Source organism: Coptis chinensis, chromosome 9 (assembly GCF_015680905.1).
Source record: "Coptis chinensis isolate HL-2020 chromosome 9, ASM1568090v1, whole genome shotgun sequence".
Taxonomy (NCBI): Eukaryota; Viridiplantae; Streptophyta; class Magnoliopsida; order Ranunculales; family Ranunculaceae; genus Coptis; species Coptis chinensis.
The window spans coordinates 40,886,676-40,901,021 of NC_141464.1; the positions used below are offsets into that span (position 1 = coordinate 40,886,676).

Consider the following 14,346-nt stretch of genomic DNA (forward strand, 5'->3'; position numbering starts at 1 on the left):
GAGCAAATGCCTGGTATAGATCCTTCGGTGGCTTGTCATAAACTCGACATTGATCCTAATGCAAAACCAGTTCGACAAAAGCCCCGAAGGATGGCCCCCGATAGAAAGATGAAAGTGAAAGACCGAAATCGACCGTCTCTTGTCTTTAACTTTATAAGGCATGTGACTTATCCAACATGGATGTCAAATGTTGTCGCAGTGCCTAAAAAGAACGGCAAATTTACGGTTTGTATCGATTTCACAAATCTCAATAAGGCTTGTCCGATTCATCCGTATCCATTGCCTCATTATATCCTGAAATGGTCGATGCAACATCCGGTTTTCAGCGTTTGTTTTTTGGATGCTTATTACGGTTATCATCGATTCCGTTATTCATTGAGGACCAAGAGTTCATCTGCATTCATTCTGAGACCAAGGCATTTCTTTATTACCGGTAATGCCTTTTCGGTCCTGAAAAATCTTTGGAGCCACATATCAAAAGCTAGTCAACACTATTTTTCGACCTACTTGGAAAGACGATTCGAAGCATACATCGATGACATGGTTGTCAAATCTACAAAAACACCTCGATCATCTTCTTCGATTTGCAAAGCTTTGTTTTCGACAGACTCTCCAATGTCAACATGCGTTTGAATCCGGCTAAGTGTTCTTTCGGTTTATCATCTGGTAAATTCTTAGGATACATGATGACTAGACGCGGAATTGAAGCAAATCCGGATCAGATTCGAGCTGTCCTTGAAATGCCTTCTCCGACGTCAAAGAAAGAAATTCAACGACTTACAGGACGCTTGGCTGCCCTAAATCGCTTTATCTCTCGGTATTCTGATCGATGCCGTCCTTTTTTCCAAACATTGAAAGACGCAATGAATTTGGACGGAGGACCGTGAAGTTGCATTTCGTCATTTGAAAGCATACTTAGTCCAACCTCCGTTCTTGCCGGTCAAGAACGGGCGACCCTATAGGTCTGTAGATTATTTAGCCAATCGATCATGCCGTAAGTGCCGCCTTATTTGTCAACGGTGGCGATGGGCGTCCCTATATTCTTTGTTAGCAAGACTCTTACAAACTCTTTGAAACAAGATATTCTCGAGTGGAGAAAATTGCATTGGCTTTGGTTCATCTTTGCCCGACGCGTCTTAAACCTTATTTCGGGGGACGAGTCGTCAAAAGTTTATCGGGAATATCCATCTGCGAAAGCTTTTTCGTAATGCTTTCGGGAATCAAGTCGTCTTGCGGAATGGGAAAGTTACCTTAAGCTTATAGCATTGTGTTTGAAACTTCGCATACGGTGAGAAAGGACAAGCTTTGGCTTCGCTAATGGCTGATTTTCCAATTGAGGATATTCTTATGTCGACGCATTACTAGACGAAGAGAAAAATCGACAACACGCCATTACCTCTCGTAAGCGATGATTTGCCAAACTTATCGGATGTATCGACCGATTGTTGGATTGTTTACAATCGATGGTTCGCGATAATAAGTATGGCTCGGTATTGGGTGTGTAATCTTGCAACCGAATGGGGAAAAATTGAGAAGTCGATCGCGTTTGGGTTTTGACGCCTTCAAATAATGAGGCCGAAATGAAACGGCTTTCATTTCGCGGCTTGCGTCTTTCTCTTTCGGGGGCGACTAAACTACAATTATTCACAGATTCTAAGTTAGTCGCTAGCCCGGTTTGGTGGATCGTATGCAGCTCGTGGACGAGAATGGCGGCTTATGTGGACTTAATGCATCGGATTGCTTTCGAAATTTTGATTCTATCGGTGTTTGTGCGGCGTCCGCGTCATGGCGTCGCGACATCGCGGATTCTCTTGCTTATTTATCCGCGGCAGTTAAGTCGGATAAGCCTCGCCGATAACCATTGAATTTCAAAAGGAACCGAAAGTATCGACGTCCATCGAGGATGTGCGATATGTACATCACTCGAGTTGTTTTTCATCAAGACATTTTCTCGAGGAATCACGTTATGCCAATTTGATATCTCCCCGTGGCGACTTCGGCGCAAAGCGTGATCTTGATAATCAAAATGTCATTGCAGAGAAAACGCTTTGATCCACAACTTATGCTATCGGATGACCACAATGATCCCTGTCAATGATATTGTCTCGGTTCATACAGGGCGGCGATCATGAAGGTTTAATAATGCTCCGAGAGGTTCCCGATATAGAGCTAAGTTTTCCACTTACACCTTGTGATGAAGATGATTGGCGTCTTCCTTATATCACATATTTACATGATCACATCTTGCCTCCCGATCATAAAGTGGGTGATCGTGTAAATCGATGCTTGGAAATATTGTCTCATATCGACTTGAACGGTTACATTTGCAACTTTATCGCAAAAGGCACAAGTCTTAACCCTATGTTTCGTTGTCTCCAGAGTGAAGGTTTGCTCGTCCCGGCGGAAATTCATTCAGGGCCTATGTGGGAACCACTCCGGGCGAAGTCTCGGCTCATAGAGCAATGACACAAGGATCTTGGTGGCGTACATGCAAAAGGATGCTAAACGTTTATCCGAGAAGTGTGTTCCTTTGTCGAAAATATGCTAACATGGGAAATCTTCCAGCGAACGGAACTTCATCCAATTTTGAGCCCTTGGCCGTTTGCAAAGTGGGGTCTTGACATCGTCGGTCCTCTTCCGAAAGCTCCTGGCAGTGTTCGTTTCTTACTCGTCGCAACTGATTATTTTACCAAGTGGGCTGAAGCTATGCCCTTAGCCCAGATCCATGCTTCAGATGTTAAAAAATTCTTATGGCGAGACATTGTTTGTCGTTTCGGTATTCCAACATCATTGACTTCCGACAATGGCAAACAATTTGATGCTGAAGAAATTCGACAATTTTGTTCTGACTTGAAGATTAATCACAATTTCTCGGCACCATACCATCCTCAAGCTAATGGACAAGCTGAAGCTACTAACAAATCCATTCTTGCAATGCTCAGCGGCGACTTCAACAGGCCAAAGGAAATTGGGTTAAGGAACTTCCTGCGGTTATGTGGGCTTATCGAACCACACCTAAGCATTCAACTGGATTTTCTCCGTTTAATCTTGCTTACGGTACGGAAGCGGTCTTGCCTACAGAGTTGATGACACCAACCACACGAACTTCTAACGTGGAATTGGAGTCGAATGATCAAGCACTTGCTCAAGCCAAAGCCTTGATAGATGAGACAAGAGATGTTGGTCTTCAACAGTTAATTCGTTATCAAGCTGATATGAAACGAAAATATGATAAGAAAGTTCGACTTAAAGTGTTTGAGAAAGATGACTGGGTACTCTGTCGAAAGACGAGGTTGATAGATTCCGGTAAATTTGGAGAAAATTGGACAGGTCCATACATCATAGATCGCCCTGCCACCAAAGGATCTTATTTTCTCCGAGATTTAGATGGGAATGTTCTCGATAAGCCGTGGAATGCGTTTCATCTGCGCAAGTTCTATAAGTAGATTTTAGTTGTGTTTTTCCGTTATCCTGGAGAAATAAAATAATACAATATTTAGTTTGTTTCGATTCGGGCATGTATTTTCCGTTGTTATCTTTGCATTTTTAAGACTTGGTAATCAATAAAGAAGCGGTTCTTTCACTTCGCCGGTTCAATGGTATGATCGCTACAACAAAAAATCCGGCGAAATTATCCGCGTTTAATTTCGTCGGTCTAAAGTCGAACGCTTTTACGCCGCTTAGTCGTTACTATCGCTACAACAAAATCTGGGCGAATTACCACGTTTAATTTCGCCGGTCTAAATCGAACAGCTTTTACGCCGGCTTAGTCGTTACTATCGCTACAACAAAATCACGGCGAAATTACCACGTTTAATTTAACAAGTCTAAAATCGAACAGCTTTTACGCCGCTTAGTCGTTACTATCGCTACAACAAAATCGGGCGAAATTACCCGCGTTTAATTTAAATGGGTCTAAAATCGAACGCTTTTGCTCGCTTAGTCGTTACTATCGCTACGACAAAATCGGCGGTTACCGCGTTTAACCGTTAGTCTAAGTTTGAACGCTTTTACGCTTAGTTCATTACTATCACTACGACAAAATCGGGCGAAATTACCACGCGTTTAATTTAGATCGGGTCTAAATCGAACGGCTTTCGCTTCGGCTTAGTCGTTACTATCGCTACAACAAAATGGCGAAATTACCACGCGTTTAATTTAAATCGGTCTAAAATCGAATGCTTTTATCGGCTCGCTTAGTCGTTACTATCGCTACGACAAAATCGGCGGAAGGTTACCGCGTTTAGCCGTTAGTCTAAGTTTGAACGCTTTTACGCTTTTTAGTTCATTACTATCACTACGACAAAATCCGGGCGAAATTACCGCGTTTAATTTAGATCGGTCTAAAATCGAACGCTTTTCACCTTCGGCAAGCAGTTTACTATCGCTACGACAAAATCGAAGTTACCGCGTTTAGCCGTTAGTCTAAGTTTGAACGCTTTTAAACCGCAGTTCATTACTATCACTATTTACAAAACCGGCGAAATTACCACGTTTAATTTAGATCCTCTAAATTGAACGCTTTTACGCGAAGTCGTTATTATCGCTCGACAAAATCGGCGAAATTACCGGTTTTTATTTACCACGCTTAATTTCTAAGATGAACGTTTTTTTCGCGCTTAGTCGTTATTATCGCCTTACGACAAAATCGGCGAAATTACCGTTTAATTTAGATGGGTCTAAGTTGAACGTTTTTATTCGCTTAGTCGTTATTATCGCTATTTGACAAAATCGACAAACTTACCACATTTAATTTCGTCGATCTAAATTGAACGATTTTACGCTTCGGCTTAGTCGGTTACTTTCGGCTTATGTCAACATCGATGAAGTGCCCCGTTTCGTTTTCGTCGGATTCTGCATTGGAGCATTTTTAAACTCAATCTAATTTTGCAAGCTTAAAGTTAGCATTGGGGCGTTTCATTCTATTTAAATGTCATCTATATAATTCAACAACATTGTCGGTTTTCCACGGTATGTTATCTAACATCACAATGATATTCAATAGCCAACACATACTTTGTTTTATTAAAAAGAATTTTTAGCTCTATGGTATTACATTCACGTAATCACATAATCATTGGTTTGGGAAAATCTAATGGTTTCTTATCGGTTTTCACTTATACAACTCATACAATTTTCTTCGATTAAACTTGATTCAATCTTCGTTTTCTTCTTGAAATCTGCATTAAACCCGGCTTAAGCGGCTTTTCGGTTAAATTTTTTCCGACAGCTTCATTATTTTTTCTAAGACATTGAGCTGATCTTTCTCGACGAAACTTCTGTAAGCTTCTTTAATTCTTCAACGGCATTAACTGACACTTTTCTGCACGAAACTTTTCTACATTGACTATTTGTAAATATATTTGACTTGTAAAACCACTGTTTTTACGTGTGTCGAAACTTCGCATTACGTCAAATGTCAAATTTTCTGAGCGAAAATTTTCTCCAGCTTCTTTCTTTTTTATAAGGCATTGAGATCTTTCCGCTCGAAATCTTTTCTTTGTCGACTTTTTCCTCGATATTTTTTGCCCGTAATGCCGTCGTTTCTACCTGCGACGACAAGAATAAACTTTTGTCGGGTCTTTTCGGACTTAACCAAAATTTTACGGTAACTGATAAAAAATACTAACATATCTGTTTCCCACACTTTGCTTTGTCATATTCTCCGCACTTTTCTCCGTTTTCTTCGTCTTCTTCGACAGGCCAAATTTAAGTTTTATCGAAACTCAATAATTTAAGTTTAATATCCTAGCCGATCCAATTTGAAGTCGCTTCGATCCCTCGAAGCTAGATTATGCCGTGGCCTCGTGTATGTATTCGTTATATCTGTCACCTTCTTTCCACCTTATCAAATCTACGATCATCAACGCATCTTCTTCTTTTCGATTATATTTCGCCCGTATAGTACGGTTTCTTCTACTTGCAAAAAAAATCGGGTCGAAAGCTCAAAAACCGGGTTCACTGGGCCATATCGGTGCAACACAGGTATGGTGCCCTTCCTTTGCTGGCAAAGCACAGTATCATGTTTTGTTATTTCATTCCGGATACATTTTGGCTATGTTAAAAGAGCATGTACGGTGCCCCTCATTAACTGGCGATGCACCGTATCATATTTGATAACATAAACTTTGAACATAAGCGCCAGAATTTCTTCCTCATCGTCTTCTCCAGCTGAAGATCACTACAGCAAAGAAACACCAAACAAACAAACATTTTGTCTCTTAAATCAAGAAAAAGAAAAAGAAAAACGAGATGATGACAATGGAAGGAATGTTGGAAAGGGCAGTAGTGGATGACATAATAAGGAGATTACTAGAAGGTAAAGTCGGATTAGGTGGAATAAAACAAGTCCAGCTTTCCGAAGCTGAGATCCGTCAACTTTGCGTCAACGCTAGACATCTCTTTCTTTCTCAACCCAATCTCTTCGACCTCCGTGCTCCCATCAAGATTTGTGGTGACATACACGGTCAGTACCAGGACCTTTTGAGGTTGTTTGAGATGGGAGGCTTCCCTCCTACTGGCAGCTACCTCTTTCTTGGGGATTATGTAGACCGCGGCAAGTAGAGCCTTGAGACAATCTGTTTACTACCGCATACAAAATAAGATATCCGGACAAGATATATCTTTTGAGGGGAAATCATGAAGATGCAAAGATCAACAGGGATCTCACGGGTTCTATGATGAGTGTAAATTAAAGAAGATTCAATGTCGCCTCGGAAGATATTCACCGATCGCTTCAACCGCTTTGCTTGCCTGTGGCTGCACTTATTGATGAGAAAATACTTTGCATGCATGGAGGTCTCTCTCCGTGAGTTGAAAAATCTAAATCAAATTAGAGATATTCAAGGGCCCACGAGATCCCGAGATAGTGGTCCCTCTCTGTGACTTACTCGTCCGATCCTCGATCCTCGGTTTGAGGAGGCGGCGAAAGCTTCCTCCAAAAAGGACTCACAAGTTTGTGATTCTAATGTTATCACTCCTGGGCTGAGTTCATGGCCGTTTTGTCAACTGCTTCTACAAGATTACGTTCATCTCGGACTTAACTATGACCACGGTTGGAGATCCATTAAGGTTATCCTTTCGATGCAAACGCGTTCTCGTGAGGGGAACACAAAGTTATGTCATATATCCGTCTTCATAGATGCCTTATCCACTGTATGCACAACTTGAAGAATACCATAACGATCTCGTATTTAAGCCGAAATGGGCGATGTACCTCCGCACTAACCGCCAACATCTTCTCTATGTTTTCCGAGTTGGATAAAGCCGCTTTGCAGCAATCGGTGCCATCTTCCTCGCTTGAATAAAATCTTTGTTTTCCATCTTCTCCTCCGCCATCTTTTGGGCTCTTCTTGCCTCTTCTTTGTTGCAGTCCATTGTTTGTCAATCAAGATCCAGTTTTATAGGCCTCAATAGTCCGAATTGTTTGTAATTCCTTCACTTCACACCCAACTTTGAACTTATCTAGTTAGGTATATTTATTTCGGTACACTTCTTTTGTGTCCACCTCTCGATCCAACTCTGGACCCTCTCGTTAAGGTTTTAGGTCATAGTTCGAATTTCAACTAATTACGTTCAAATATTATTCCAAGTCCATCCCCATTCTTATCTAATCCAAACTCTTATTTAATCCGAATTCTGATCTAATCTAAATTCTTATCTAATCCGAATTCTTATCTAATCGGAAGTTCCAGTTTTAGTCGCTAAAGTCTTCACCTTCGAATCCAATTCGTATTTACCCATTTTCTTCCCATTATTACTAAACTGCCCTTACGTTTGGTTTTTAACGGTATAATCCAAGTATCGCTATTCCAGTGGCACGTGTCGTCAAAATCAATTTTCGTATTGTTACATAATGTGTTCGGTACAGTTTTCAGAAATCAATTTCGTTCGAAAATTTTTACTGTGCATTTTTCAGCCATTTTTTAACTACAATACATCCCGTATATGTTAGTTTGACATTATTTCGTTTCCGATAATTCACGATATTTTTTTCGACAGTCAATTTTCGAATTATTTCTTTTCGCACGACACTTCGTTATACATTCCGCTCATTTTTCTTTCTTCTTTGCCATATGAACTTTGTTCGCATGCCAAAGAGGGGGCGGTGTTTCGACCCCCACCTACGTGGCGAATGTCCATTGGTAGGAATCTCCACTTTATTCGTTTAATTGACAGGGCTAAAGCCCAATTCGCAATACCATAAATCGATGTACAGGCCCATTAACTCATGTGTCTAAGGCTGAACCTTAGCCACATGGCTTGCCACTAATGTACGTTAATTTATGTCCAGATTCGTTTCTTATCAAAAGAGATAATTATCAGTTGAAAGTTATAGTCTATCACAATTACTCAAGCTACAAGATTACTTGAGCTACAAGGACTCTCTACTCTACCTATATAAATACCAAACTATTTTTCATTCAGAACTACGTTCTTGAGACTTGATCCCACTGATAATTTGGATGCGTGGGGCAACCGCAAGGTCTGATCTCATCATTCCCCCGATCACTATCATTTTTCTAATTACTTTTCTACGTTCTTCATCTTTTTCATCAACACTTGGTGTTTTGATCATATTTGGTCGAAACAGGTAGACTGCGAATGCAATAGAAATGACTGTAGGGGAAGGAGGATTGTTAAGATTACGAAGTATGGATTAAATGTTGGGAAAAAATACTTGAAATGCAAAAGCTGTGGGGGATTTGAATGGCTTCGTGATGCAATATTGGCGGAGGCAAGAAAGAAGACAACCACTTTGGCTGTAGAACCCACTGTTACCCTAAAAATGACCCTGTCAGAATTTTCTAAACTAAATATCAATGGATGAACATGGAATTTGGAATGCAAAACTCTGTCAACTTAATCTGTAACTTATGTCAAAGTTTTAGCATTGTAAGACTCGCTTTGTAATGGACATGTAATCTGTTAGAGTTTTGTTGTTTGTTAGGGAGTTTGTTAGGCATGTAATCTGACAGAACTTTGTAGTTTGTAAGAGTTAATAGCTTTTAGTACTGCGAGTATTTGGTTGTTAAGTTAGCTTCCAGTTTTAGTTTTTAGTTCAAGTATTTGGTTATGGTAAGTTTTAGCTTCCAGTTTTAGTATTTGGTTGTCAGAGTTCATAGCTTTTAGTACTGCGAGTATTTGTCTATTAAGTTAGCAGTTTTAGTTTTTAGTTCAAGTATTTGGTTATGGTAAGTTTTAGCTTCCAGTTTTAGTTCAAGTATTTGGCTGTGAGTATTTGGTTATGGTTGTCAGAGTTTAAGTATTTGGCTGTCAGAGTATTTGGTTATAGTGAGTATTTGGTTTGTAAGAGTTCGTAGATTTTACATTCACAGAGAGTTTAACTTAGTGCGTATTTGGTTCTGTCAGAGTTCGCAGAGAGTATTTGGTGAGTATTTGGTTATGTGAGAGGTCACAGAGTTCACAGAGTATTTGGTTCTATCAGAGTTTTGTGCGTCGAGTTCACGCGAGTTTTGTCCGTCGGCGTGCTTGGCGGAGGAGGAGAAGCTTTCAACTTACAACAACATGGCAAGAGGTTTGAAGAAGCACTTGAAGAGGTTAAATGCCCCACATCATTGGATGCTCGACAAACTTGGTGGTGCATTTGCTCCCAAACCCTCATCCGTCCCCCTAAAAAACAGGGAAGTGCTTGCCTTTGATTCTCATCCTGCGAAACAACACACCGAAGTATCACGGTTTATGCAATCGACATACCGTGAGGTCGTTGCCATTCGATCGCGAGGCATATTCTAGTTGATGGCAAAGTTAGGGACCGTGTGTTAGAGTGTTTTTTTTTTCAACCTCGTTTTTAATGTCATTGATCACTTGAAATCCTCTTAAAGATTTGTTGTTGTTACTGCTCTTATACTCAGTATTAATCAGCATAGGTGCAGTATATGTCTGATATTGGTTTCTCCATATGGTGGAAATTATGAATAAAAAGGGGAAATCAGCTTCTTTTTCCACTTATCAAAGAACAGCCAAAGTATAATAAGCAGTAACTAGTAAGCCACATTCACCAAGCTAAACTATTAAACCTGCTCCCCTCTCAGAGTCGTAGACTACCTTATATGATACTACAAGATCTCTATGTCAGACTAAGACAAGCTTACTGAATCCTAGATCACAGAAGTAACTGAAAGATTATACACTACAAAACAAAAAACATTCATATCAACCTCATTCATCAATACGAGATATGCAAAAAGGACAACTCTGAAAAAGTGGCATCCGTAAACATTTTTTGCCTTGAAAAACTTAAACAGTGAACTTGATGGAATGATACCTAAAAGTGTCTTGTGGGGAATTCAATGATCAGTGTCCATATATGCCTCAGAGTTTTTTTTTTTGGGCTGTCAGAGTGTTTTTTTTGTTTGGTTACATCCACGCTTTTAACCGACCCAAAGTTCTCACCAAAACTTGTTCGCGAATTTTTGTTCTCACCAAAACTTCAAGAGACTGAACCCTTTTTTTCAAGTACCAAACACATCACCAAAACTCTGACATCCCCAAAAATACTTCTAGAGCCAATATCAGGTCTCAAGAATACTTCTACCATACTAGCAAACTATCATAACCTACCTACTCATTTCTAAAATAACAATTTTCAAACAACAGTTTCTGACAGAATAACATTCAAACAGCAGACAAATATGCATTGACGCATATAAAAGTGTAACTTGCACAAATAACATTCAAAATAACACAACAAAGGTTTTAAACCCAAAATAGCACAACCAAAATAATTTGCATCATAAATCCAAAATAACACAACAAAGGTCCCTTAACCCAAAATAACACATCTGATAAACACCATATTATCACTTTCCATGGTCCTTAACAGCTTTGAACTTTTGTCGTGGTACTACAGTAGCTAGAGGTGGCGATGCTGGCTTGAATGTCTCCGTACTTTGTCCAAAGCCTCCAATAGCTTTAATGTTTCTTTTTGGTGGTGGTGGTGGCTTAAATGTCAGGTTACTTGCTGTTGTGATCAATCCTTTCGATGTCTTGTTATTTTCTGTTTTTTGTTTTTCTAAGAAATCACGAAATGTGTGTCGATGATGGGGGGCCTGTTGTAAACAAGAAATTGATATAAGTGCATTATATATGTGTGCTTAACTAGGGTCCATGTAAAATATGTATACAAGAATACCTTGAATGTTTTTTATTTGGGTGCTTGCTTCCCAAAAATTACAGTTGCTGGCTTTGTAGGTTGTGCAATATATCCCCTGTTCGTTGATATAAAAAGAAGGGTAAAAAGAAATCTAAAATGGATCAAAAAAGAAACTGGCATTGAAAGTAGAACCAACCTTTTCGGGTTATCGAGTTCTTTGTCCTCTACAGACTTACTTTGAGTAACCGGCCGATGCTTCGGTTGTAGCGACAACTTTGCCTCTAGTCATGGGCTTTTACCCAGTTGATGTCGGCCAACAATTTAGTTGCTTGTGAGGGTGCTGCCACCTGATTTGTTGATGCCTCCGAGGAGGGTCTTTGCCACCTGATTTGTTGATGCCTGTGAAGGTCTTTGCCACGAGTTGTTGATGCTTGTGAAGGTCTTTGCCACCGAGTTCTTGATGCTTGTGAGGGTGTTTGCTTGGCGGTCCTTTTTCTTACCCGTATATATATACAAGTATCAAATTTTCAACTAGTTAAACACTTAGACTCTTTTTAGGTCTTAACTAAGCAAAACTATATGTTTCTACCTTTTGCCCTGCCATTTTTCTCTGCAGCTAGACCTTTGCAAGTTTTTGCATTGTGTCCCTCAACTTTGCATTTACTACATTTTCTCTTCTTCTTGTTCGGTTTCAAACCCTCGTCTTCGTCTCTTCTTCTATTCTTTTTAGGTCTGCCAATCCCCCTCACATATGGAGGTGGAAACATATTTGTTTGGATCCTACGAACAACAAAACCCAATTAGAAAAATATACATAATAAATTTACACAAATGCATAGTCAGTCGATAACAAATTAAACTTACTGGTTTAGGCCAGTCCTTGGGGTCAGGCATTGGCTTGATGTGACCCATGTATGCTTGTTTGTATGTGGAAACCCAATAATAGGAGCTGCAGTACTCTGTCCAATCCAGTCTCATAGGATATATCACTTTTACAGCATGCACACAAACTACTCCAGAGAGTTGCCACCTAACACAACTACATTCATGATCTACCAGGTTCACAGTCCATCTATTTCCATAGAGATCTTTCACACATTGTAACTCATTGGTAGATTCAGCCAAATCATAATGTGGTATGTATTCAATCAATTCTGCAATTCTCTTAACCACCCAAGGTACTAAGCCATTGCTATCCCATTCCTTGGCTTTCTCTCTCCTCTTATACAAAAATGACATCAACAAAATGTGGTAACTATCAACAAAAGACACTACTAGCTTATCCCTCAGTTCTAGTATCCATGAATTAAACGACTCGGAGAAATTGTTCGAGATATGTTCACACTTTGTAACATGACTAAAGTGTGACCTTGCCCAGGTCTCAACATTCTCCTTCAAAAACCAATCTTTAGCTTGACTACATTCAGTTCCCAATTTCTCCATAGCCCTCTCAAATCCAGTCTTCGTGTAACACTTGGCTGCACCCCAAACAAGCAATTCCAAATGTTGGGCTTTAAATTCTTTTTTGAAATTTTTGTATATATGTCGAAAGCAAAATCTATGCTCATTTCCAGGAAAAACAATTGGCACAGCCTCAACTAGTCCTTTCTGTCTATTAGACATGAAAGTTACAGCTTGTGGATGATCATTTATCCCATAGTGTTTCATTTTGTCCAAAAACCTTATCCAACTATCCTTAGTCTCCGATCTAGTGATGAAAATAGCTATTGGAAGCAAACCATTATTTCCATCCAAGCCAATCATGCTTAAACATTGTCCTCCATACTTCCCTTTTAAGAAACAACCATCTAATCCAATAATTGGTCTACAGGCATTCAGAAAACCATATAATGAAGCAGTGAAGCAAATACACAAGTCCTCAAATTCCAAACTATCTTCATTTCTAGTGTAAGTGGCAAGCATTCAGAAAACCATATAATGAAGCAGTGAAGCAAATACACAAGTCCTAAAATTCCAAACTATATCTTCATTTCTAGTGTAAGTGGCAAGAGACCCTGGGTTACTTTGCATTACCTGATCACATATTATTAAATCACCTTAAATCATATAACCCAAATTAATATGATCACATAAACTAAGTTGAACATAAACATGAACATAAACTAAGTTGAAGCATATACCTGATCACATAGCACAGAAACCAGGTTGTAACTTTCACCATAATCACCATGAATTTGTGTTAAACATTTGATCCTTGCATGCCAAGCGATCCAAAGAGTGATGGCAACATGGTATTTCTGTCTTACTTCATCTATTATATTTCGTGGCGTTGTTGACTTATAGTGCACCTTCATATGGTCTTCCATTACTCTTGACACCCAATTGGCATCTGCCATACTGTTCTTATGATCTGTATCAGCTGAACATGTGTGCACATTGAATAGTGTCTTCAACTTCATTGTGAACCCATCATCCTTGCGCCTCCAATAAGCTAACCATGGACATCCTATGCATTTACATAAAGTGATAAGCACCCAAAAGTGTATTATAAAACCCCATTGAGACATATAAATTTGGTTCATTATGTGTTTAATAATCATGAAATAAATATGTTTTCATACTTTTGCAGGTATTTGCAGTAAACATGGAAATATTGGTTAAACCTGCAATAAAGCACGAGGAACGGCGTATATATGAATTCTTCCAAATCCACGTAGAAGCATCAAACTTCCAAAGCTCCTATCGCCGAACCGAACCGGGACTCGAATCGACAAGAGAGCTGCTCGGACAATCGTAGGCGATGAACTCTACGATAAAGAGGAAGTTGTAAAACCCCCAAAATACCGGATCGCATCGGATCGCACATGGACCCACTATCGCGGGGGCCACAAGATTGGATGAGTCATCAATCATGGAGCATGTCAAGACAAAGATAACAAATTATTGGTGCAAAGTTGACACCTTGCATGTAATAAATTAGATTAGGTGTTAATAGTGAAAAAAAGGCAAGATGTCACTTTGTTTTAATGTGGTAGATAAAAATGAATCAATGTGGTTTGATAATTCACGTGGGAAGAAATGAGATTTCTCTCAAATGGAGAAGAAATTAGACAAAGGTGAGGACACTCCAATTACTCCCTTGACTTATTTTCCTCACATGACATTATTTTAGTTCCTTAGTGAAAATGAGTTGGAAGTTTTTGATTTTTATTAGAAAAATCTTGTAATAGTTTTAATGGAGGAACACTTGTTCTTCTAAAAAAGAAAAT

The 14,346-nt window shown here is 39.5% G+C and overlaps 1 protein-coding gene and 1 pseudogene across 1 annotated transcript; one reads left to right on the forward strand and one right to left on the reverse strand.

Moving 5' to 3' along the window:
- The first annotated feature begins 6,219 nt into the window (after nucleotides 1-6,219).
- LOC147476005 (serine/threonine-protein phosphatase PP1 isozyme 8 pseudogene) lies at nucleotides 6,220-6,885 on the forward strand (annotated as a pseudogene).
- A 3,938-nt stretch (nucleotides 6,886-10,823) lies between these two features.
- LOC147476006 (uncharacterized) lies at nucleotides 10,824-13,039 on the reverse strand. Its single transcript, XM_086585601.1, has 2 exons — nucleotides 11,981-13,039; nucleotides 10,824-11,072 (listed from the first exon to the last, which is right to left on the reverse strand). The coding sequence occupies exons 1-2, from the start codon at nucleotides 13,037-13,039 to the stop codon at nucleotides 10,824-10,826; spliced, it is 1,308 nt and encodes a 435-aa protein (XP_086441727.1).
- Nucleotides 13,040-14,346: the final 1,307 nt, after the last annotated feature.